Source organism: Bacillus rossius, chromosome 2, assembly GCF_032445375.1.
Source record: "Bacillus rossius redtenbacheri isolate Brsri chromosome 2, Brsri_v3, whole genome shotgun sequence".
Lineage (NCBI taxonomy): Eukaryota > Metazoa > Arthropoda > Insecta > Phasmatodea > Bacillidae > Bacillus > Bacillus rossius.
Window position 1 is genome coordinate 26189362 of NC_086331.1, and position 26655 is coordinate 26216016.

The 26655-nt window shown below is 35.0% G+C and overlaps 1 protein-coding gene across 3 annotated transcripts in view; it reads right to left on the bottom strand.

Moving 5' to 3' along the window:
• Positions 1-26655, bottom strand: part of LOC134529188 (serine/threonine-protein kinase BRSK2) — a 172345-nt gene that overhangs the window by 133035 nt on the left and 12655 nt on the right. For 2 of the 3 annotated variants that reach the window (XM_063363025.1, XM_063363026.1), the window contains exons 2-3: positions 20988-21052; positions 664-758 (exon numbers count right to left, since the gene is read on the bottom strand). In XM_063363025.1, the coding sequence (XP_063219095.1) occupies positions 664-758; positions 20988-20991 (99 nt within the window). In that variant the 5' untranslated portion in view covers positions 20992-21052. The remainder of the gene's footprint in view (positions 1-663; positions 759-20987; positions 21053-26655) is intronic. The other variant, XM_063363024.1, reaches the window with a different exon arrangement.

The window sequence follows — 26655 nt, forward strand, 5'->3', positions numbered from 1 at the left end:
TCTATTGCTGATAACTTAAAAATTTATAGAATGATCACCTCCTTCCAGGATTGTGTTTTATTCCAAAATGATATAAATGCTATTGCTGATTGGTGTAAATGAAATATTGATAATCTCAACTAAGGGAAAACTACTATTATAACTTTTACCAGAAAATTTCACCCCAATTATTTTATTTATGAACAATAAAATCACCTATAGCAAACTGGTCAAAGATTTAAGTCTCACACTTGACTCCAAATTACTTTTTAATTACCACATTGAATCTATTACAGCATCTGCTAATTGATAAACTTACTTTATCTCCCATGTTTTTGTTGCAACCCTTCCTTTCAACATACAAAATAAAATATTTGTTTCCTATCATCTATACAATTACCAGATAACCAAGTTTAGCCTAATTAATTACTTTCCAAACACATTTGGAAGTAATACTTCAATAATTCATGCCCGACACATACAAAAACATTCATATGTACATGCACACACATAAACAAACATATATACCCCTATGTGTACAAAATTCACTATTATAATATTCATTAAATGTGACTTTTAAAATGTATGTCACCTTTACCAAATTTTTAAGCTGAACTAAAATACTTCTTGAACGAATTTGTTGTGTAAATAATTTGAAACAACATATGTTGCTACATTTCATACCTTCATTAAGACTGATTCACTTAATTTATCTCTATTGATGATCTTGATAGCAACTTTCTTCCCCACAACACAGTGAACACCTAATTTCACAAGACCTGCAACAAACAAAATAAAATCAAATAGGTACATAAACAGTATTATATATTGACATATATAGTAGAGTCCTGCTAATCCACACTAAATGGGGCTGAAACCTGTTCACATTACAATTATTTTGGATTAATACAATACTTTCCATAATACAAGTGCGTGTAGAAAAATACATCTCTAAAAGCATTATCACATAACATTACCTATAAAACTTTAAAAAGCACAAAATCACTAAACATGCTGATAGTTGGGTAGACATAAATATTTTTTTTAAATATAAAATAATTCAAGGTTTTTTTTTTTGTTTCTTTCACGCTAAACTCATTCCGATTAGCTGGATTTTCAAATTAGGTAGTGGGGTTTGGATTAGCAGGACTCTACTGTAGTTTCAATCTTCATGCAACCCTACACAACAGTAAATGAGTAAATGATAAGAAAAACAATATCAAAACAATTATGTGTAGCAAAAGTTATCTTGTTAATGCTAGAATAGTATTTCTTTTCTAAAACAGTCAAGATTATTTTACAATACCCCAAATATACCAATAACACAGATATATAACCCCTACAAAATTTATCCACCATTTTCATACAAGAAAACACACAAATTTTATTATGAATTTCATTTCATAGACATTAAAAGTTAACAATTGAAATTTTTTTTACCCAAATATCACATTTATACACTTTTCTCATCTTGCGATATTGAAAAGCACGAATATATTTATCTTACAAGAAAAAAAAAATAGACACTTTCACATGGCTTACTTTGTAAAAAGTGGGGTACCAGTTTTGATTTGATTGCTTCTATTTATGTATGTTGGGGCTAACATGAAAAAACTGAGTAATCCAACATGTCCGACCAAGAAAAAACTTTGACTGCTAATTAAAACATTAAATATTACCACTTTTTTCCCCACATATCTCAGAAATGTTGACTTAAGGGGCCTCCCTAGTAAAAATGTTTAGCACGTTGGGCCACTGGCCACGTGCTACAGCCAGTGGTTGGGCGGGGCGATATACCTGAGCCTGTCGCCTGCACCGCAGTGGAGTGGGGAGAGGGTGTTTCAGCGAGGGGGGCGGAACCATGGGAGGGTTGGAGGGGAAGGCTCTTTTGTCATTGTGTGGAGTCCATTTGCAGCTCATACCTGCGTTATCTGCGAACAAGATCGTGGCAAGAAAGGTGACTGTTTTTCCCTTTCGCTACATTCAACCAAAAGGATAATGTTCTCGCATTGCCTTGCTTGCTTCCTGACAGTGTTTATTAACTTTAAACATTAAATTAGTGTTGCGATCCAGTCCATATCCATGAAATGCAAACAATCGTCAATTCTGTTTAAAACATTTATTTTTATTTTTTAATTAACGTTCTACATAATTAAGAGATTTACATGCATTACAAAGAATGCTATCACCAAAAATCGATGCGTTATCTTGTGATTTCAGAAAAAAATGTGTAAAAATTATATAATTAAAAAAATTTCCAACTTTATACTTTTGAACTGACATTTGTGTGATGAATAGTTTTGCACGAACAGTTACGCTTTCATTCATAAAAGTCTTCCGCACCGCGACGAGAAATCACGTCCTACTAATGGATTGAGTAATAAAACTCGGAATAAAATAATGAAAATAATATTAAATATTTTTACTCTTAGACACAAATCAACTTTTGAAATCGCAATAACGACAAACAAATTTTTAACTTACTTCCTGAAGAAAAAGTGCATGTCAAACTCACTTTAAATTTCTGTAGAGAAAAAAATATCAGGAACAAACAAGTGTTCCTACCAACGACACATCGTCAACTTTGTATTCTAGGGTTCACGTCGTATTTAGTTACACTGAATATTACTGCATATTATTATTTTCTGGCACTTATTACATGTTTAGCATTTTATTTATTTTTTGCATTTTTTTAATGACTTTTACGTTGCACAATATGATGAATAAATATACACGAATGAACTGGAATCCCGTTCCGAGTTACATACAGACTGTTTACGAGCAGTGTAAATTTCTTAGCTGTTGCAACAGCGGCCTACAGGTGGATTCAAACTGCAGGCTTAGTCAGTCACGCTGAATCCACCTGAGTTCAGATTTTATCGAAGACAAGTGCGGGTAGTATGGAAGAACTCGGTGTGCACTGACTGTTGTGCTCAAGGTGTCAGTGAAGTGTATAGCTGGATTCACGGGCGAAAATCTGTAGGATTCCCATGAGGCCCGCGGGATAACGTGAAGATTTTCAAATGCAAGCGGGTCCCCTCAGACGGGCTTTTTTATTTTAGGGAGGTTTGGGCCACCTTGAGATTCTCCCCTCCTTCCGGAATCTACGCATGCAGCTGGAATTAATTTTTAGCCAAGTATGTCATTTGGTGCTGTATTTAGGCTGTCAAAGAAGATACGAAATATGGCTGCTTTGATAATTGACGATAACTCCTTTTTATTGTTAAATAGTACCCATCTACAACAAAATCCCTAAATATACCACCACTACTGTTGGGGATTTTCTACACAAAGTATCAAAATAATTTTGGTTTCATCACTGTCAGAAGCTGTTATTGTATCATACGAAAACATGTATGTTTTGTGTATTAATTTACCGGTACGGTATTCATCTCTGTCAAAAACAAAAATTCTTTTTTGATAATAGAGTGTAAGCAAGGTAGAATACAATGGCTAATTTTAAAATAAAAATTGAATAAAGTATTTTTTGCTTGCAGTACTTCAAATTTTTGAATTAATTTAGTTGTTTGTTTAAAAAGGCCTTATAAAATCAAAGAAACTACCTACTTCCTAAATAGATAAATAGCGCTTTAAGAGTTCACACGCTTTCATAAATATTTAAACGCCAACATTTCAAATGTAGGTTTCACATAATGATAAAATCTTATCTATTTTCATGGTCACGCCTAATGGACATAATACACAACAATTCGTCATATATTTTTTTTATGCTTTTAATAACTACTCTACACATGCTTGTTGAAGTTCAATATTGCTTGTCAAGTAAGTTCAAGAACAAAATAAAAAAGAAGAAAATTTGTTTTCTTGAATCTACTTTTTTCAGTTAAGTATACATACATACAATATATTTTAAAATTAAAATAAAAAATTCTAGTCCTTGTGTATAAAATTACTGAAATATTTTTTTTAGTTAATTAATTTTTTCATGCGAAGAAATATTTAATTGTTAAAATCACGAGAACATAATTTATTACATTTATGTATTCCAAAAGCTCATGTTAAAGAATTTTACTGTGGTGTGGAAGAAATTAGAGATTACTTTGTAAAAAGTGTTAAAAATTTCTCATGAAATATTGTGATTATTAAGTTCGTACATAATGTAAAAAAATTCAATACACGAAATCCAACACATACCTACTTTGTATTGCAAGTTATTAAACATATATTTTAAAAACACATGTGCGTATCTAAGTCGAATTGTTATGTAATACATGATTAACAATAACATTACCGATACAACTTCTCTTCCAAATAACTTTCACCCAAAGATAAGGCCGCGGACAAATTATACACACTGGTCGCATGAGGAGCTGAAATAAATCTTATAAGAAAGCCGGCCGGAGTAATTCTTTTCAAGCCAAAGCTGAAAGTAATGGATGTTGTTTGTCTAAAGCAGGCAGTGAAATGACAAACAAGTTTACAGAATACCCTTATAAGATCTTTGACGCTTCTTATCCCGTCAGTGGACTGTACGCGAAGAACCAACTTCATCATGGCCCGCCGCCAGTTTTATACTTACGTAAGAATACACTTGTAAACGATGGTTTGTATACTTATGTATGTTGCAGACATCGATAGGTATTCTTTGGGAGCTCAATGTGGATTCATTCGAACACGTTTGCGCTAAACACGACATATTTTTACATAAACGTGACATCGCGCACTGAAATAAGTTGCAGGTCTGTAACGCAACAGCGATACAAATATTACATAGTTTGAACATTTTCTGGAGCACGACATTCACTTTGGGTAATGCTAAGCTACTTGATACGTACACTTTACCCGCTTTAAAAGTGATAACTTAAAAATAATGTACCTACATGGAAGCAGACTCAGCCATATGTTTATTGCTGTTGTATTTTCCATAAACCTACTACGTTCAATACGGCCTGTAAGTAGAACCCATGTTTTTTTACGACTTGTGTAAAAGCTGTGGTTGTAAAGCGAATTTATATTCTTAGTTAACTAACGTCTATCATAACATATTTGGAATAAGGCTACCTTAATTTTTTTTCTAGATTGCTATATTGTTATATATACAAGTATTACTGCAACAGAAATATCTGGAAATAAAAATAAAGAACAAAAGCATGAAAGATTAAGGATTTTTTTTTCAACAACAGATAATTTATGGGTTAACTGCTTTGTGTACTATATAAAAACAGAAAAAGCTTTCAAAATTTTACAATTTTTTTGATTATCCGTTATAGTAATGTTCTGTTTTAACTCATAAATATTTAAGTTGATTGCCAACGTCACGAGTGTACAATAATTTATTTCACACCGCTCCGGGTTGCAGGTATAGTAACAGGCGTGCAATTTGATCAGAAACGCGTTCTACTTATTCAGGCCCTTTAATTGGGCGTGACGGACCATGTGCCAAATATGTAACAATTATAAGTAGGTGAAGTATTCAAAAATAAAGAACTTGAATGCAAAATAATGCATCTAACAAAAATAATTTGCAAGGTTCTTTTGTGGATGTTGTAATGTATGGGCAATATTTACTTAATTTTGGTTTTTGGATAAATTAATTGTGGTTAGTAAAATTTTAATAATTTTGTATAATTGCTGTAAAAAATTTATTTCCTGCCCTTATTAATTAATCAAGCTGTAGAAATAAGTTTATCTGAAAATGTACGTCATCTTTATTAAAAATTGCCACTATTTATACTTTTTAACTTCAAAATTGTTTTTGAATTTTGTAATTAATAACATACCATCCATAACTACATATGTGAGCGATCGGTCACTGAACCCAACTTCAATCCTCCTCGTGACTCCTGCGCCAGTAGGAACATTTATATACTTCTGACTAGCTTAGTTAATATAGAACTTCCCTAGTTTTTATTTTTTATTAATCATTCCATGAATATTTTTAAAACAGTGCAGACCATCAGATATCTATCTAACCAAAAAGCATAGCAACATGACATTTAGTTTTCAAAATACAATTTTTCTTTTAATTTAAGATACATTTTATATAAACCAACATTATTAAGTATCAAAACTTTTGTAAATAGTTAACCATTTGGTTAATACCAGTATAAAATTTTCCCCCAGTGTTGTAAGATGTGTAAAATCATTTTGGAAAGCTAAAATAATTTTAAAAAATATTGGGTAGTATAATAATTGTTTTTTGAATTTTTATTAAAAATAGAAGGAAAAATAATGAAGTGTATTTTCATGTTAAAAGTTAAATATAAATTTTGTCGAATTAGCTAGCGAGACTGTAAAGCCACCAATAGTTTGTACGACAACTTTCAAACTTTATTTCGTAATACATGATCTAGTATTGTAAGCTTTAGGATATTTGTAGTTTAAACACAAGCAATGTTTTAGAGATACACGAATATAGTCACAGAATAAGTCGAGCACATGGTACTGTGGCGAGGCACACTAAAAGCAATTCTGAGAATTTCTTTCGGTCACGGGATTATCTTTTACCGTTGCCGGTTGTGGGTTGTCTCCCTCTCACGCACGCACGCACGCACACACAGGTAGCCTGCCTCCCCTCCGGGCACGGGTTCCCCCACCGCGCTACCTGAGCTCTGGGCTGCGAGCTGGCTTCGCCGAGCGGCAGCACGAGACGGTGGAAAACTTTCAGGATTTGCAGAAATTGCGGAAAAGAAATCTCAGAATTTAAAGCGATGACTATATGTTTTAAATACATTAATTTCTTCAGAAAAAAAATATATTTTTGCCTAGACTTGTACTTTTTTCCTGTCATTCTCCTAAGCAGTATAAAATGGCCCCAAAGTTGGACAAGTTGGTGATTTTTTATTTCATATTTTGATAGAAAAAAACAAAAATGTCAACGTATACACACAATTCGTGTAGTATCTTCTCGTGGGTGAAAAATTTTCAGATTCGTAGTGTCGATTAATAAAGTCCCATCAATATTTTAAAAACATAGTGTTCTGCTAACTTCTGATGCTACTAGGGAGGCCCCTTAAGCAATTCTTTCACTATGAGGATTAAGCTAAGTGTACTGGTAGCCATTGCACCAGTAGTCATAACTTATGGAAAAAAATTCATATTAAGTGCAAGAATGCTAATTCTCATGAGTGAATATAAAGATTTTAGAAACGCACCTGATTACAGAAGGCAAATTCCCACATCTAAAAAGTGTGTACCATACTCTAAGAAGTGAAATATACTGCTGTTGGTTTGTGTTAAGAAGGTAAGTAATTACTTTACTTGTATTTATGTTTCTTTCAGAGCAATGGTTGTGTTTGTATGATTCTCAGAAGTGTTACGCATGATATCTAGCATATTAAGTCTAACGATAATGTGCAAAGATATAAACAAAGGGGAGGGGGTGACAAACACTGGATCACTTAGTACCATAAATCACCAGTTTTCATCATGCCTGACGAACACTGGCACATGTAAGTTATTTTTAAAATGGAAAATCAGCAATCGCTAAAATGTGTATTACATTATGATGAGTTGACTATGTTTGTAAAACTTCCAACCAACCATCAGGACCAGTAGTCGTAACAAGTGACGACCGCTGGTACAGAACCATGACGAATACTGGAACATTAAATGAAACATGTATAATTATTATACATCATTAAATTACCTAAATTAGAACTCCTTGGAAACTTTCATGAGTCAATTCTGCCTACCCAATATTATATCACATAATTGTGGTTCAGTATTAGTGTTAGATTATTTTAATTTCACAAAAAAAAAATACTATTTTTCAATAAGATTAACGAATGTTTTTAAAGTATTTAAATATTACACTAATATTAAATCTGTAAACTAACACACAAAACTCGGTATTGCAGTGCCATGCTAAGAGGAGGCATATTGAAACATGAGCCCCACCAGATTGAAGAGGTTTTGCAGGCTGTGAAGGATGGGACGGCCATCAAACAGGCCTCGGAAAGACACGATGTTCCAAGAAACACCCTTTCCGATAAAGTAAAAGGGAAGACACCTGTAGGAAGAAAAATAGGACCCGAATCTTGGCTCAAGAAGAAGGAGAGCATGCTAGTGGAGTGGGCCCTTCTCTCTCCAAAGCAGGATTCCCGATTACTATGGATGATTTGCAGAATAGTGTGCAGCAGCTAACCAAAGAGTTGAAGAAGCCTTTTCCTTTTAAAGATGGGTGACCAGGTAGGAAATGGTTTGCATCTTTCCTTAAAAGGAATCCAACTTTAACCTTGAGAACTGCACAGAATTTGACTTGCAGTGGGGCTGCTGTCTTGCAAGGACAGATCTCAGCATGGCTTGGGGAAGTCAAGTATTTGGAGGAAAACAAGCTGGAATATGTTCTGTCTGATCCAAGAAGAATTTTTAATGGAGAAAGTCTGCTTTTTTTTTTCAACCCTAAGGGGAACACAGTTCTGGCAAAAAAAAAAGAAGACAAGAACATTTTACAGCAAGTTAAATATGATGAGAAGGAATGTGTTACTGTCTTATTCATTGGAAATGCAGCTGCTAACTTTGCCCACCACTACTGTGCCTAAAATATGAAAGACTTTCACAAGATATTGTAGCAGGAATACCTTCAGAGTGGGGAATTGTTAAGTCACCAAATGGTTAGATGACCAGTGAAGTTTATTTTTTTGAATTTTTGACCAAAATATTTCATCCATGGTTGGTGAAGGAGATAACTTTAACAGGCATTCTATTTATCAATGGCCATTCATAACACCTTACATTGAACAGCAGCACATTCTTCAAAGAACATGGGATAGTTTACTTGTCATTAATACCAAATTCCACCCATAAACTGCAACTGATGGATGTAAGAGTTTTCAAGCCACTTGAAAGTGGATGGAAAAATGCAGTTTATGAGTGGCTACTGCAGCGTGTGGTGAACATGGAAGACCCCACACTCAAGAAGAAAGATTTTTCCCATCCAATCCTTCCACAGTGGATGAGGACAAGTTCATTTCTAGGCCCTCCAGAGCCCCAAGCACACCAGCACCAGAATTTCCCTCACCTGCACCCAGACTCCAGAAAGTAATGTTGGTATTTCCAAGATTGTTGGGCACTTGTAAAAGTTTCTTGGGAATGAGAAATTGAAACTTTTCAAAGAATCTGTAGATGTATGGCGGAGATATAAAGGACATGAAAATGTTTGAGTAGTGGAGACATGTTACATTTTACGACAAGGTCGAAACCAGCTCAACTGTCCAATGTGAGGAAACACACTAAAAATACAAGCCACAATACCTGAGAAAGCATCTACTCCAACTGCTGTTGAATAAATGCATACAGTCATTGATGACACTGTTTCACCAATTGATCCTGAGCCCATTCCATCAACATCGAAAGGTTTTACTGTTGTGCACACAGAAAAATCCATTCCCTTTCCTTTCAAGCGATCATTGTTTTGGCCTTGTCAGAAGCCCAGGATAAAAAAAGTGCACCAAAAGAGAAAATCCCCTCTGTTGCTAGTTCGAGTTCTTGGCAAGAATATTTCTCCGAGAAAGAAAAGGCAAAAATTGATTTCCAAAAGCAAAAGGAAGAACGGGCAGCTGAAAGATTGAAAAAGAGGCTGAAAAAAAAAAAGCCAAAAAGAGGAAGTTGGATGAAAATTCTTCAGATTCATCATCATCATCATCATCATCATCATCATCATCATCATCATCATCATCATCATCATCATCGGAGGAGGAAGAAATAATTTCTATGGAGTCTTCTGATGAATGGAGTGGAGAACATGAAGAAGAATGTGTAGAGTTGGAAGAGGTGACTGACAAGAATTTGCGACCTGGATCTTTTGTACTTGTGACATTTATGGGTGAAAAAAATGGTGCAACAAGGTACCGATTTGTCTGCATCGTCCAAGACACTGAAAGGGAAGAAGTTAAAGTGATGGGCATGCGAACTCAGGACGAGAATATAAAGGTGTTTGTGACAAAAGATAATGATGTTTCTTATGTGACTAGATCAAAGATCAATGGCATTCTTTCACCTCCAAGTAATAATAATTTTAGGTTTATTCATTTCCATGTATTGTTGTATTTTTACTAAACAAGATTTTGATAGTTGTTTGGATTTTATTTAATTACTGTTGTGAATTTTTCAATCATTAAGTAATATGCACAATTTGTCAAAGTTGCAGGAATGTTAATGTACTGTTAAATATTTTAATGTTTTCTAGTGTTTCACATGTGTTATGAAAAAATTTTACTTATTACTGCTGTATATTTTTTCCAATGGTGTATGTAAGTGTTCCTTGTTTCAACTTTATTTGTTTTGACTGTACTGATCTATAGGTAAGCTGTGGGTGTAATATAATTTTAATTATTTTTTTTTATGTTTTATATATTTATATTACAAAAATATGATAGTGAAATTCCCTTTTATAGTTTTAGTTATCATTATAAATAATGTTATTAAACCTAAAGAGTACTAAATTATAATTACAAATCCCTGATTGCAATCTAAAGGTGTTGAAATCGTGCATGACTACTGGCACAAAGATATGATGAACACAGGTAAATAATAAAATTGGTATGATGACAACTAGCTCAAAATAACAATTTTTTTTTTCAAAATTAGAGATATACTTGTTGCAAGCAATGAAGTTAGCGGCAATGCCGAGGTAAGATGGTTAATGCAATGACTGTGTACATTATGTGTGAGATTGTACTTAGCATCCAATAGCTAAATAAAGTGTGTAGCTAAACCCACAGTTCATGATCATGTGTTACTAGACCCTACACATGTCTAGTAATAAAATACAAAATTGCAGTCATCAGGATCGTGAAAAAAACCACGTCACAAGTGAGACAATGACGACTGGCGGGGATGTAAAACTCCCACCGGACTTGGATTTGCGAGACAAAACAGCCTACGACTGGTAATACTGGGAAGCCAAATTCGAAGACTACCTCGTCAGCACAGGGCAAGACGAAGCAAAATATGAAGTCATAATATCCCTCCTGAGGAACATGGTGGGAAGTGCTTCGGTCAACATCCTTGCATTACTCAATATCTTGGAAGAGGAAAGATAAGTGTACAAAAAAGTAAAAGAAGCAATTGAGCTACATTTTAACCCCAGGGTGAATGAGGTGTTTGAGCATTGTGTGTTTAATCAAAGGGTGCAGGAAGAGGGGGAAAGCTTTGAACATTTCCTAACCTCACTTCGTCAGTTGGTGACGAACTGCAACTATAACAGTGTGGCAACTCAAGGAAGAAATGCAGAATGGAATACTGATGAAGGGGAAAGTGCCAAATACAAAATGTTGTGAGATCGAGTCCTGCATGGAATAAGGGACAAAAACACAGGAGGCCCTACTTCGTATGGATAACCTAACCTTAGAAAATGCTTCAGCACATTGTTGCATGTGCGAACAAAGTACATAGACAACAAGCTAAACACATCCACAAAACAACTGAGGAAATTGCAAGTGTGTCAGTGAATTTCATAAAAAGTCAATACAGAAAAAAGACTCGCACAAAAGGACATAACAGTCAGGACAGTGAATTCCAGTGCGGGCGATGCCAGTCCAAACATGGACCCAAGGCATACCCTGCTTTTGGTAGGAAGTGTGCAAAGTGTGGCAAACTCAATCATTTTGCTAATTCGTGCAGCGTAAAATCAGGGCAAGTTATTGAGACTTGTGACTCTGAAAGCTCTGACAACTCACTGTATTGTTATAGTGTAAATATGTGTGTAAATGTCAAGGATTTGAAAAATAAGGGGCACAACAGTAACCTGACATACCCAAATGAATAGCATAAAACTATCAATGTCAAAAACACAAAAATAGGTAAAACTTGATACTGGCCCAGGTAAACATGTTCCGAAAAGTTTATCAACAGTACAAAGTAGAAACAACACATGTTAAGTTGAAAACTATGGATGGAGTAATACCCACTGGGATAGTTTGTTTGAGGTGCAGTGTTCATGATTGTGAGGCCTTTATTGACTTCATGCTGGTAGATTTAGTTATCAAACCACTGTTGGGTCTGTCAGGTTTCATAGCCTTGGATTTAGTGCAGAGCAGAAACTGTTACTGAAGACAGTAAGGAACACTTCACAAAGGAGAACAAGGATATATTTCAAGGACTTGGGTGCTTTTCATAGACTGGCAAAATACTAATCAAACCAGGAGCAGAGCCAGTTAGTAGATCACCTAGGAGGGTACCGGTAGCATTAGGAAAATAGCTTAAGGACGAAATTGCTAGGTTGGTAAGGAAGGTGATAAAACTGGTGGATGATGTTGATGAAAGGGCTTGTATAAGCAACCTTGTAATCCTGGAAAAACCAAATGGAAGGATTCGATTGTGCCTTGATCTTTCAGACTTAAACAAGGGAATACTCCGACAGTGCCATACTGCACCTAAGGTAAGGAAGAAAGGCGAACAACTGGCAGGCTAAAATTTATTCTCTGTCTTTGACCTATGGGAAGGGTTTCATCAAATCCTACTCAATGAGGTATCATCCCTTAAATGTGGCTTCTCCAGTACTTACGGCACATACAAGTACTTAAGGTTACCTTATTGAACTTCAAATGCCCCAGAACTGTTCCAAAATCTTGTTGAACGTGACTTCTCTGACATTGCCAAATTTATAATTTACGTTGATGATCTCATGTGCATTGGGGAAACAGGCAGAACGTGATGAGACAGTACGCAGGGTTTTAAAGAGGGCCAGAGAAAGGAATATTAAATTCCACAAAGAGAAGCTCCAATATAAACAAGCAGAGATAAAAAATAAGTGGGACATTTATTCTCTGTTGGGGGGTGAGGTGGACCCGGATAGACTAAGGAGTCTTGTACAGCTTAAACTCTCCTCCTCTAAAAAGCAGCTACGAGTCATCGGAATGATCAACTATGTCCGGTGCTTCACACCTAACATGGCAACCATAATGGCTCCCCTGTGTGAACTACTCAAGGCTGGTGTAGAGCGGTAGTGGCTACTGGGACACCAAATAGTCTTTGACAAACTTAAAGATTCTAAGATGGTGGCTAGTGAATAAGTGCGTGCGTTGTCGCTCCGGCAATATTTCTGCTACGCGGTGGACAATGTTAGTGTTCACATTATTCTCTTGCATCATTCAAACCAGTGTATACTCCCTCAGTGCAATTTACAGTTTATACTGTCTTATCTTGATCTTCTTACTAACTGCCTATGTACAAATTTAGTTCAACATGCTGCCAAAGGAGGTTACAAACAAGCTCGACGGCCTGGAGAAGCAGGTGTGCCAACAGCTACGCGAGTTCCACCAGCGCCTGGATTCCCTGACTGCTGTTCCTGCTCCACCGGGACGTGGGATGGTCATTCAGTCACTCCAGATGGACATTGTTTCTTTATCTGCGAGTTTCAAAACGGAACCCCACGAAATCCGCCATGAACTTGAGGCAGTCAAGGAGAAGCTCGCAGATAAAGACGAGAAGTTGGACGATTTAGCGCAATACAGTCGGAGAAACTGCCTGTTGATCCACGGTGTCGCAGAGAAACCAGGTGAGGACATTATGAAAGAATCATTGTGTGTAATGCAAACCAGTTTAAATTTAGAGTTAAGTCAGTCTTGACATTTATAGGTGTCACAGAATTGGAAAACCAAAACGTTCAGTAGCTGACTTTGTGCGAGACGGTTCAGCCCTATTATAATAAAATTCATCAACTACCAAAGCAGGCTGCAAGTATTCCATGCCAAGAGACTTCTTAAAGGTTCTCCAATAGTGATCACGAAGTCCGTAACGAACGATAGACAGCAAATTCTTAAGGCGGCAAAAGAAACGTTCAGTGCGAAACAATGTTGGACTGTCTATGGGAAAAATTGTTATCTTAAGGAATAACCGAAAGGATTGTATCACTTCCCTGAGGGAGTTAGAGAAACTATCCTAATGTTTAGTTCTGAGCTGCAAACAATTTTTTTTTAAATTTAGAATTATGCTTTTATTTTATTTTAGTGATAATTCGTGTTGCGTTTGTCTCAGTGTGTGTTTCTATGTTTATTCTTTGTTCATGAATGATTCTGGGTTTTATATTCTCATTCGTTACAGAATAACCTGTTTAGTCAGGGAAGTTAATTTCTGTAACATAAATGATATGTATGTGTGTGTAAGTGACATTGCTGTCTGTACCACTAGATGCCTGGATGAAGACCTGGTGAGTACTGTAGATATTGTTTTCAAAAATTTCTGCTATATAATATCTTCATCATGGGTGGTAACACTCAGAGGTTGTCAAAACTGAGCCCAGTGTCACAATATTTCCAGGAACTGTGCAACCTGCCCGTTGCCACAGAAGAATGTGAGCCCTCTTTCCCTTCCCTCAGCTCGTCAATAATCCACTGGTTGTTTACTTCAGGCAGCCCTGCAGCCCTACCCAAGATGTTTACAACTGGTGCACGTCAATGTCCAGTCTCTGTATGCTAAAGTAAAATTCTGCTTGTAGTGGCATATAAACCACCTAATGTAGCCGATTTCAGTGTTTTTTAAACAAATCTCGTGAATCATTCTAGCAATTACAGCCACAAAATTGTCATGGGTGATTTTAATTAAATTCCACAGAAGAAATTAAGTTTCGAAACATGGTAAATTCCTGCAATACGTATATTTGTCCTCTTAAAGCTACACATCACACGGCTATGTCACAAACCTGCTTAGATTTAATCATCACTTATAATAATGATAAAGTAGTATGCCATGGCCAACTTACGGCTCCTGGACTTTCTCGTCATGACATTATTTACTTGGTATTTTCTATCCATATTCCTAAATTTACAGCTAAAATTATTACTTATAGAGACTTAAAGAATATTAATAAAGCTGCTGTAGTCGCAGCTGGGCAGCAGCTTCCCTGGGAAGAAATAAATAGTCTCAATTCCACTGATGATAAAGTAAAGTTTTTCTGCAATACCTTAGACGATTTCCTTAAACACGCTCCTCTCAAAAAGTGGCAAGTGACTCACCCTTTTTTTCTCTGGATGACCCAGGCTATACTGGCGCTCATGGCATGCAGAGATGCCGCGCACAGACAGTACAGAAGATCTTCAACTAATAATAGTGACTTAGCTGATGAACACTTCGAAACATACTGGTCTCAGCATATAACGTTGGTATGTAGACGAGCGTTCGGCACTTTGCATGGCCTAAAACGTCTGAAAAAGCTTTTGCCCACCGGTGTAAAAAAAAAATATTAAATTTAGACGCTTATAAACACGATTTTTGATTGGTGTGATATTGTTTATGGCAATTTAGCCGAGGTGCAATGCAAAAGGTTACAGCATATTAAAAATTTGTGTGTTCGTTTTATTTTTGATTTAAAGAGTCATGAGCAAATGAGCATATCTCCCCGTACTACAATAGGTTATCTTGGGTAAAACTGTACAAAAGATGACACTTCCATTCCCTTTAAATGCTTAAGAAAACATTAATGACATAGGCCTTGTCCTATCTTTCTGACAAGTTTCAGTTTCAAGGTTTATGTCATGGTATAGGCAAATGTATTCTGAGTAATTGTTCTTTGCTCATCCCCCACCTTAAGTCAGTACACTCAAAATCTTTCTCTGTGACTACTGCTCGTGCCTGGAATGAACTACCCGTGTCAATCAGACTTCAAAATTCCCTTTCTGTGTTTAATAAAACATTATTCAGGTACTTGCTTAACTCCAATGATCAGGTTTAGCTGTGGTATCAGATATGTGTGATTGAATATGTGTGAATGTTCGTGTATATGTATGATTTATTGTAAGAAAATGTATATAATACATTACCTCCAACAAGAAGGCTGGAGGGAATGTGTATGTTACAAGGAGTGGTAGAAGAGTGATTACCAATATACCATTTGAGTTATCATAGGAAACCCTATAAAAGGGGGAAGGTTGCATGCGATGAAGTTGGCGGCAATGCCAAGGTGAGATGGCAAATGCAATGACTGTGTACATTATGTGTGAGATTTTACTTAGCATCCAATAGCTACATAAAGTGTGTAGCTGAACCCACGGTTCATGATCATTTGTTACTAGACCCTACACATGTCTAGGAATAAAATATAACAATAATAAAATAATTTGTCTTTATCTTAAAGTGGTTTATATCATTGTTGACGAAAGTTTGAGGTTAAACTCAAACACATGAAAAGCACTAATACATCAACAAGGTTAGGTAGGCAATTTTTTTTCTAAAATCGTTCTTAGCATGACTATCAGTGTACTTACCTTAAATTTCCTAAAACTTATATTTTAAAAACTTTCCTGCAGTACAAATAGTAAGTATGGTAAAGCTTCTTTAAAGTTTATAATTTTTCTCACTTGATAAATTAACTCTAATGATCATGGTTTCATTTGATTCATAACTCTTACATACTTCACCAAATAAATGACACTATTGCTTAAGAAGATGATGCATAAGAAAATAGATGTATGAAAGGGTTTTAAAGATGTTTACCAGTTGTACGGTCTCAGAGAGTGGTATGATGCCCTTCGCAATATTACTATAGTGGTGAGAAGACAAATTTACAGTGAACGGAGAAAAATTACAGATAAGTATAGCTGTCCTCCTTGAATGACACATATTCAGTATTAAACTCACTTAATGGTAACTTTCAGTTACGTTGTATAAATTATGTAGTAGACTGCAGCATTCATGGATAGCAGTCACAATGCCACAGCTGTAGCTGGAAAACAAATTCTGAAACTGACATGACACAGGCAACGTCAACTCAGACCAATCAATCCTTGTACACACTGCGAGTCAATTGTTTGTAAATAAGTGTCCAAAGTAAAAATTAATCTTGCACAATTGCAAACGACATGTAATGCTGCACACTGCTATGGCTATCAGTACTACTACCAAATCCTAAGCTGGTTGAACGACATCAACCCCAAGGATTGGGTTTGGATGATCTAATGCTCTTGTTGACTTAAAGGAGATCCATCATTTGGGACTATTCTGAATAGTGTGTCATGCGCTTGCAAGAAAGGGTGTAATAGAGCCTGATTTTATCAAAGCAGGTTTTAAATTCTCAAGCATGTGCAAACACTGTCGTGGCATGGAGTTAGACAATGCTGTACCAATTTCTCCTTTGAAAGATATTGAAGAGGATGGTGACCTGTTCCATTAGCTTTTGGGAGTACCCTAACATGGAAATGAACAGCTTGAGAACAGCTTCCTTCCACCTCCTACATCTTCAAAGAACTTATTAATTTCATTTCTATGATAAAGTGTTTTAAGACTGTAGGAATATTCTTGGAATTCATATCTAGATGTTAAATTTTTACAGTGTGTGTTTTTTTGAACGTTATTTTTCATTTTTGTACTTCAAACAAGTTTGGCTTTTTTTTTGGATTTAACTAAAATTAAATAGTATTACTATATTAATGATTATTATTTATTACAGTGATGTTAATATACCTGAAAATTGCTGTAATAACATCCTTAATATACTAGCATATTAAATTTTTTGGTAATTATAATCCCAATATTTATTGATTCCCATATACATAAAGATAAAAAAAAAATTAAGGTAAAACATCAGAATAAAATGTATTGTGAAGTATAATATGTGTTGCTGTTGTACACGAGCTGATGTTAGGGTAGGATTGAGTCTTCTACAACTCCGATTGTCCGGCAAGAATTGTGAGTACGTGACCCAGGGCGTGGGGGGATGGAAGGGATTGAGTGCAAAAGGAGGATATGGAGCAGGTGAACATGAAAAGGGAACCATTCTGAAAATACAGGTTCTAGTCAAACTTTAAAGACTAATGTGTGTTATCCACTCATAAGAAACCATTAATGCTTATTTTTACAAATTTTATAAAAAGAGTCAATTTAAAGATTTGGTAACGTACTTAATATACATATACTACAAAACCATTATAGATTAAAATTTTAACACAATTTAGCTTCTTAAAAATATACATTTTTTATTACAATAATTGCTTAAGTCGGCTGTTTCTGGGATATTTAAAAAAAAAAGTAAAATTTTGTGACTTTTCAGCTGCCAAAAGTTCTTCTAGAGTCTGCCATTTAGATAACTTTGTTATTTCATGTTGGCACCAATGTACAAAAATTAAAAATTAAGTCTACTACCCTACCTTTTGCAAGATACACTATGAATATACTGACTGGACAAAGTATATTTCCAGGTCATTTTTTGCACATTTGTTTCATGTAAGTGGACCAACTATATTTGAAGAGTGGAAATGTCAAACGTTCTAAGTGCCGGTTTTTTGAAAAAATAGTTTTATCTCACAGTACTGTTCTATGTGCTTAGTTTCGTATCCCCAGCAATGTTACAAGTGCCAATACACCCTAGAAGTAGTTCAAACACTCGACAACAGATAGCGCCGGCCTACGTGCCAAGCGGTGCTGCCGTTCGGTGTTCTAAGTGCCATGCAGCATGGATTGTTAGTGTATCATTACTGTCCTGTTGTTATGCGCAGTTACAAGCATCTATGATATTTTGTTGTGTCTATATGTGCTTGAATGAATGCAAATTGAATAATTTGTAATGGAAGTAAGTAATATCAGTACGGCAAAGAAGAAATGCACTTGGAGAGATGATCAAAATAAAAGGCGAATATCGGGACAATCTTATGCGAGGAGGAAAACAAAAACTATAATTCCTAAGAAACCATCGTTAGTAATCATTCAGAATGATAAAAGAATAATGATTTGGCGCTTAATTTTAATGCATCACTAAGGCTACTACATTTCAGTTAAGTTGCAATGTTATGTGTAATACAGCATATGATGTTACGTGAAACATTCTAATTGTGTATGTAATATTGTTTTAGGCAACCTGTAAATGCAGTTATCAATGCAGTAATATATCTTGGCAGTGGAAGCTAAAACTGTTTAATGATTATCATGGATTACCAAGTGAAAACGAACATGGAACATACTTGTTAGGACTAATGCAGGTAACTGAAATAGGTAGACGCAGACATGGCAAATATGACGATCCAGCAAACAGTCATCGTTAGTGCACGTTGTGCTATTTAATACCGGACACAAATGGTACCACAAGACAGGTTTGTAAAACTACATTCGAAGACATTTTTTGGGTTAGACAGAGATTTTTACAAACACTTCAAGCCAGAAAAAAAGAAGGGGTATCCATCTACCTACTGAAAGTTTTCAACTTGGGACATCTGAAACGTAAAAACCTATAATCTGGTCAGACAACTGCGCTGGCCAGAATAAAAACAGCACGATTGTATTTTTAATGATGTTCCTAGTGAGTCTAGGGTGGTTTGAAGAAATCGTACACACATTCTTGGTAAGTGGTCATAGTTATTTGAGTTGCAATAGAGACTTTGCTATTATAGAGAAACGAAGGAAGGTAAGCAACGCCTTCGTTCCCCATGATTTACATAAGGTTGTTGAGTCAGCAAAAGCTGTAAATCCTTTTCATGTAGTTGCAATGGATTCATGTGACTTCTTTGATTTGAAGAATGTTGCAAACTCATTGCTGACATTGAGTAAATGTAACATTTCTAAGTCCACAATGATTAAGGTTGCTCAAACCCATCCAACTCAAATACAGGTAGGCCTAGCTATCAAAAAAACTTACTCTGAATTGGAAGAGTGGCAAGCTTTCCCTGTTTTAAAGCGAGGAAAAACCGTGGTTGATTTACAGAATGCTGTGCTTACTGTGAAAGATCTACCCAGTGTGTCAGCTGAGAAAAAAAAAACCTGTTAACAATGATACCATTTCTTCCTGAAGAACACAGGGACTATTATAGACAGTTAGTTGGTACACCTGTGTAAAAATGTAATACATATTCTGTTACACTGGATACATGTAACATTAGCCTATGTTCCATAAAGTGATGTTTTACAGCCTACCCTTCCGTGACTACACAGCATTCGTGTACTATCCTATTGTCGTTTGTTCTACTGCCTGTAAAATGTTTTTCTAATGGTGACCAGTAATGTTTGGTTTCTCCAAATGAAGTTTTGCGTTTAAATATGTGTTCACACTAATAATTGAATGTAGGCCTACTTATTATTCAACCCTGAATATATACGGCAATCATAATGGCACTTGGACCCGATGATCACCACTTCATTTGGCACATATAACGTTCTTATTTTATTGCTTTTTTTGCTCTATGTCATTGCTTTTCTGGTAATGGCGCACTATACAACTTACTACTTGTAATGCTGAAGAATATTCCTTCATATTGTGGCAGTACTATGTTAAGTATTAACAGACTCAGAAGGTTTTTTGCTTCTCCTGTAAAATTATTAAGATGGCACTTAGAATGTTTGACATTTCCACTCTTCATTTGTATAATTTATTTGAGGCTTTCTAGAATGGTTAGTAAGGTAAGCAAATATAGTTTTTGTGACATGTTAGTCTTCAATATTAATTTTGCAACAAATTTAAAAGTAGTAAGAAAATTTATTAGCCTAGTCCAATTCTCAGCATTTTATGACCATAAGGATATAATTGTCAAGAAAACAAAGAAAAATCATGGAACCTTCAAGCTCTCACAAACAGCGTAAAACACTTTATAAAATGGCTGTAATTTGACATTGTAGTGAAATATTGAAATTCAAAGTGAAATCAATGGAAAGCTTTATTTAATATTAATCATTTCAAAACTTTTAAATTTTAATGGTACAGTTCACAAGAGAATGTTGTGTTTACATGGCATCCAAAACTCCCGCTCACTGGTTGAGAATCACTTACTCTAACAAGTCAAAGTTGATAGTTTTCTTGTAATGAAAATCTAATTTTTTCCAGGTGTTAGATCTGCGTGGTAAAGATTTTTAACTGTGTATTTAACATTGCCAAACTTAGAACTTCAAACATCAATAGTAAAAATCTGTCTTGCAGCAATCCTAAGTTACCACATTGGTGACATACAAACTCATCTCTAACTGATACCATCTGGCATTGGGTTAATTGTCATGCATGCATGCAAGCAGCTAATGATGTGAAACCTCTCCCCTCCTATTTTGAATAGATGCAACTTTAAATAATGTTTTCCACATTCTGTTCTATACTCTTAAGTTAGGAAAGCTCCTGAACAATCAGTTTCCATTACCCATTACTGGAACATCGTAGCAGTATACAATGCTACCTCCTTCCGTAGTCACTTTTCCACGATGCCTGAAAACAAAGTCAACAAAAAAATTGAAAGAATAATAAAAAACTTAAAATTAAAAATTAAATTAAATTTGTATTCCAAATTAAAATTACAGAATTCAGGTCTGAACCAAAATATAAATCAAAATCCAAAACATAACAGAACAAATGAAAACATAGGACTGAGTAAAACAAAACAATGTAAAAAACATAAAAAAACACTATGTAGCATAAAACAAAAGAGAAATATATATTTTTTTGTATTAAACTGATTTCTGGCAGATCACAACTAATACAATAAAAAAATTATCTAATCTTGGGATGTCACTCACTATCAATAAAACTTCTAACTTCCTAGGAAACCCCCGCAATGATTTTTTAGTTTGATGAGACATAAAATCAAATTTACAATTAAAAAACCTCATCAATTTTAAACTGAGGAACAGAGTTAACATCAGTTTATTTTTTACTAATGGCATTACCAAAGTCCGAAAGCGTATAGAAATTTTAAAAAATGCAATTTTTAAAAAAATTACGAATCACATTTCTTTTAGCCTGATTTTGTCGCTTGCTTATCATGCAGTGACTTGGGCTGGACTGGAGGCTACTGCCTCTATGACCACTCAACAAAAATACACACATTCAATGACATTATATACATTCATTCACTTGTCTCTTTCAATAGTGATAGTTGGCAGCAGCATTCAAGAAATAGTTGAATAAAATAAGAATATTGTTAAGTATAGTAGAAATAGAAAAAAGTTGTTACTTTTCAAATCTTACATTAATGTACAAGATGAGCATTAAATCTTTCCTCATTGCAAAAGTTACTACACAAACACTATGCTAGGGGAAAACTGAATGCTTAGTTCACCTTTGTTTTCAACTAATCAAGTCTTAATTCTTTATTAACACATTAGACCACCAACATGTGTTCCCTATGTTACTCTGAAAACGTCAAGTCCATACTTGATTGATTTCGGTCCATGTTTTTTTCAACATGTCTTGCGTGTGGTGGTGTGCACTGCTTGGTGTGAACTGTGTGGTGTGTGGTGTGCAGTGTGTGTTGTGTGCACATGGTGGTGTGCATGCACATGCATGTGTTTGTATGTGAGGTACAAAGTTTAACTAAGAACCCAGTTACCTGCATTTCAAAATGTGTTATTTTTTGTTGACTTGCAGAATTAAAGAAGTACATTTTTAACAATTAATGGATCAACAAGTGTCTTTATCACTTAACACTGACCTCACAATATATTCACTCATAAGAAATAAGAAAAAATAAGGTATTTTTAATTCCTTAATCTTATAAATACCACTTCATAAAGAACAAAATGTATTTTCAAGTCTAATAAATATAATTTATGGCACATACAAATTGAGAGAGGAATTCCAAATATTATACACCAGAACACATTGTTTTATTGTCATTTGTGTTTTAAGATAGAAACTAAATGCTAACATGGAAGCAAGTTTCAGAGTTTTAGGAGGAACTCTGGTATTTTTCTTACAGAGTCCCAATATTACACCAGTAGTAGGCACAAAATAAGTGGCTAATCTTATTAACCCCAAGTTAAACTTCTAATGCGACTACTAAACAACTCATATAAAATTTACTGAGGATAATAATTTTGATCTGTTTTGTTGAATGCTTAAAAACTATTTTGTGTTATATTCTCGGGGCTCTCTTTAAAAAATATTTTGATGAGTCAAAACTATAGAAAAAACTTAATTCTTATGTTTACTTTCTACCTCACCACCTATATGTATAATACATATTTAGTTTTCAGTTGGTTACACCCTGCTACTCACTGATAGGCCATTTTTTACTTTTGCTACTTTAGAACTGTCATTCTGAGACTGTTTCTTTAGAGGTCAGGGTCAAGTGGAGGAATGTGATTGTTTCTGTCTGAGCAAAAGCAATTGGACTGGGATTCATGCTTGGGTTGTACCACTAGTGTTTTGAGTGGTGATAATACTAGACCCTTTCCTCCAATAAAAAAAACACACAAAAACTAAACATTCCATTAAAATCACTCTAATTTACCACAATGTTGGTTTCCTGGTGATTGAAACAGTACTGAAATTATTATTTACAAATTAAGAGCAAAATTACACATAAATTTTGCAAACATCATTACCGTAACTTTCTTGACATATAATTTAGCTTCTTATACTTTTATTTTGCATGAATGATAAACTATATTAATAATAAAGATAAAATTAAAACATTCAGTGAAATTCACTGAGCATGTACTTTATATTTAAAAAAAATTGGTTGTCTGTAAAGTCGGTTTACTGACGATAGTTTAACGTGACAATGTCATAACAAAACATTGATGAAATGATTGCATACGTTTATGAATAAAACTGAATCAATTTTATTGAATTATCACTATTTTGTTGGATACAAAGAAGAAGTGAAATGAAATCAACAATTTAATTGATAAATTTACTTTTATTTGACTCATTATTTCAAATATGTTCATTACTTTAACGAAGAGATTATTTTAACTATAACTTTTATACATGTTTGCTATTTAACTTCTTCCAATCTGTGTTATTCTGTTAAGGGGCCCGCCTCGTCAGGGGTGTATGTGTGTTAGTGAGGCGGGATGATAAGTGCGACGCTCGATGGTATTTCTAGCGCGGTATCGCTTCTAATCACAAGGCTCTGAATTGACACGTAGTCTTCTCGTCGTCACAGAATAACTGTGAAATTTGAGCGGTGACCGCAACATTATATGGCCGATAAATTAAGATAAAAGTGTAATGCAAGTCCCTTAAGTGCTTTTAATAATCTGTACTGGTTTTTTTACGCCTAAAAATTACTCTCAAAACATGCGTTTTAGCCATTTTAACTCTTCTAGAAATACAGTTTAAAAACATGTTCCAAAATTAAAAGTACTTTTCGGGCCTCAGCGAACTCTTAAATGCTATTCGTAGACATACCCCACTCGGATATCTTGAGTAGTTTTGAAATTGCGTTGTTTTTCCCGAAGCTCTGCACACCGTGTGTGTGACCAGGTAGGCGGGCCCCTTAAGGATAGGACGATGATAGGAAAAGTAGGAAACGAATGGGAGTGTTTCAAGTTTAATGTGCCTCGAAAAAGTCAAATTGATGGTTGTTCCAATCGAGTGGAAGAGATAGAGATGCGGCGCAAGCGTACAATAAGCGTAACGGGACACAGCGTAATGGGACAATGTGCGTAACGGGACACTTTTTCGTGCGTGCAGCCGGCGTTCATCGTTTTGTTAGACGTCACATCAAAAAAGTTGTCAAACATTTATCGTTTATATGCCACAACATAAAACATGTAGTCAACAGTCAATTATGTAAATAAATTAGTATTGGTTTCATTTCAAAAGGACAGATTTTATGATGAGATGTTGCAACAGAGAAATTATTTCTTTAGTCTACTTCATGCAGTTTGAAGTTAATGTTATTTACTCCTGAAAGTGCTGATAAGACAAATGAAAACTTACAAATGATGAACTGAAGTTTGATATTTGCTGCCTTCATGAAATAAATAGCATTAAGATCTTCTTGCATTCTACCAAAAGTGGTTATATGATTGAGATGGTTTGTGAGGAATTCAAGGAATTAAAGTTCAACATTACTGTTCTTTCCTCTCATGCTTCTGCGTGTTTGGTTCTCGAGCTTAAATAAATATACTGAACAATTGCCAAAGCATCGGTCCCACCATAGACTTTTCTAGACCTGCAGGCGCATCCACGCATATACTACCTACTTCCTTGTTTCCAGTTTCTCCATTTTTGTGTATTCTCTAGTGAGTCGTGTGTGCTCAAAGCTGCAAGGGAAAACCAGCAATGCATTTAAGGGCATGCAAGCTATGCTTCCCTCTCATTATGTTAGATCTTTCATTTGATTCTACAGCCGTGTAGAGTTGGTCAGGGCTGTGTAAGTACCTATTCTGTTGAGTGTTGTCTGCAGGGGTGCAACAACAGGGGGGGGCAAGGGTATTTTGCCCCCCCCCCCCTCTGAAACCTTGAAGTGGGGGCAAAGAAAGTGCTGTGTAATCAATTTTTAGATAATAAAACTGCTTAAATAGCACCATTTTCCACCTTGAAATACAAATTTTCCCAGGGGAGGACCCCCCGATTCCCCGCTTTAATAGGGGGGATCGATGATTCTTTATAAAAAGGTATATTGCCCCTACTTTCGAAATTTAGTTGTTGCGCCCCTGGTTGTCTGATATGTAGGTGGCGATAAAATATCTTACTGCATTAATATCTTATTATATATCTTATAAAATTATAAACATATAAATATCAACATGTATAAATATTTTAATATATATATTATATATACATTATAATATTAAATCTTATAAAACTATAAACAAATATTGTAGTAATGAAATTATTGTTTGGATTTTTACCTTCAAAAATATTGTTTGGTTTAATCCTAATTTATAATAGTTTCTTTAGATGTATTTTTCATCAGTTTGTGCACATAATTTAATGCCATGCTTCTTTCCATTGACTCTCGTTTGCATGATTTACCTGTTACTTGCATCCAGCTATTTCTTCCTGTTCCATCAGGCATCCCCAGTACTCTTTACATTATTGCGCTACTAGATCAGTCTGCCGTTGTTGTTGTTTCAGTCCTGCCAACCCTTACAGAACACTTCCTACCCCCCCTACAGTTAGGATTGCAATCCTTGTTCACCAGCACATTTTGTAATAATCATGCTTGTTGATTTAAAAATAGTGATGGGTTGAATCCCGAATTTATTGAATCTGAATCTCTAATTTGAATCGCTAAATGTATCTCAGATCCACCCCTCAAATCCAGTGTAGTTACGCACATACATACATATAGTGATTAAAGTTTCAAGGATTTTACACTGTCAATTCCTAATATTTACATTTTTTATTACGTAAATAATTTCTTTTTGCGTCTAAAATGTTCCCAGCAATGCTAAACAAACATCATCCTCAGGGCACTGTAGATAAAGGCATCTACAAAAAAATTTATTTGATAGCATCTTTACGGATTTTAATTAGACATTTCCAATTTTCCATTCTACAAGTATTTTTATTCAAATATTTTTCCTTAACTATCGAAACTTTCAGACAGTGAGGATTTCATCGGCCCATCCCTACTTAAAACCAATCTTGCCCAATTTTTTATTTTATACATTAAGACCCTGATTAAGATTTGTGTTGTGACACATGATGTGTGCGCAATGTTTGTAAATGATTCCCTGGGTTGTAAGTTCCCAACCACATAAACTTAAGAACACCTCAAATATTGACTATTCTCTCTCTCTATACAGTACTAATACGATCGAAACTTGAATATGGTTCTATTATATGGAATAGCATCAATAACACTGACTTTGAAAAGCTTGATAGGATTCAATCTAAAGTATCCGACTATATTAACAAAAAATTAAATACCATCAATAACATAGATTTAAATACCCTCCTCGGTTCATCATCAACTAGAAGAAAGATCATAGATGCCATATTTGTTTTCAATTGTTATAATGGTAATCTTATATGTCCTCATATATTTTATGTTACTGGCTTTAAAATTCCTTCATTTAATAGCCGTAACCCACCTTTTTTGTGCACACAATAATGTTCACAGGCTTTCA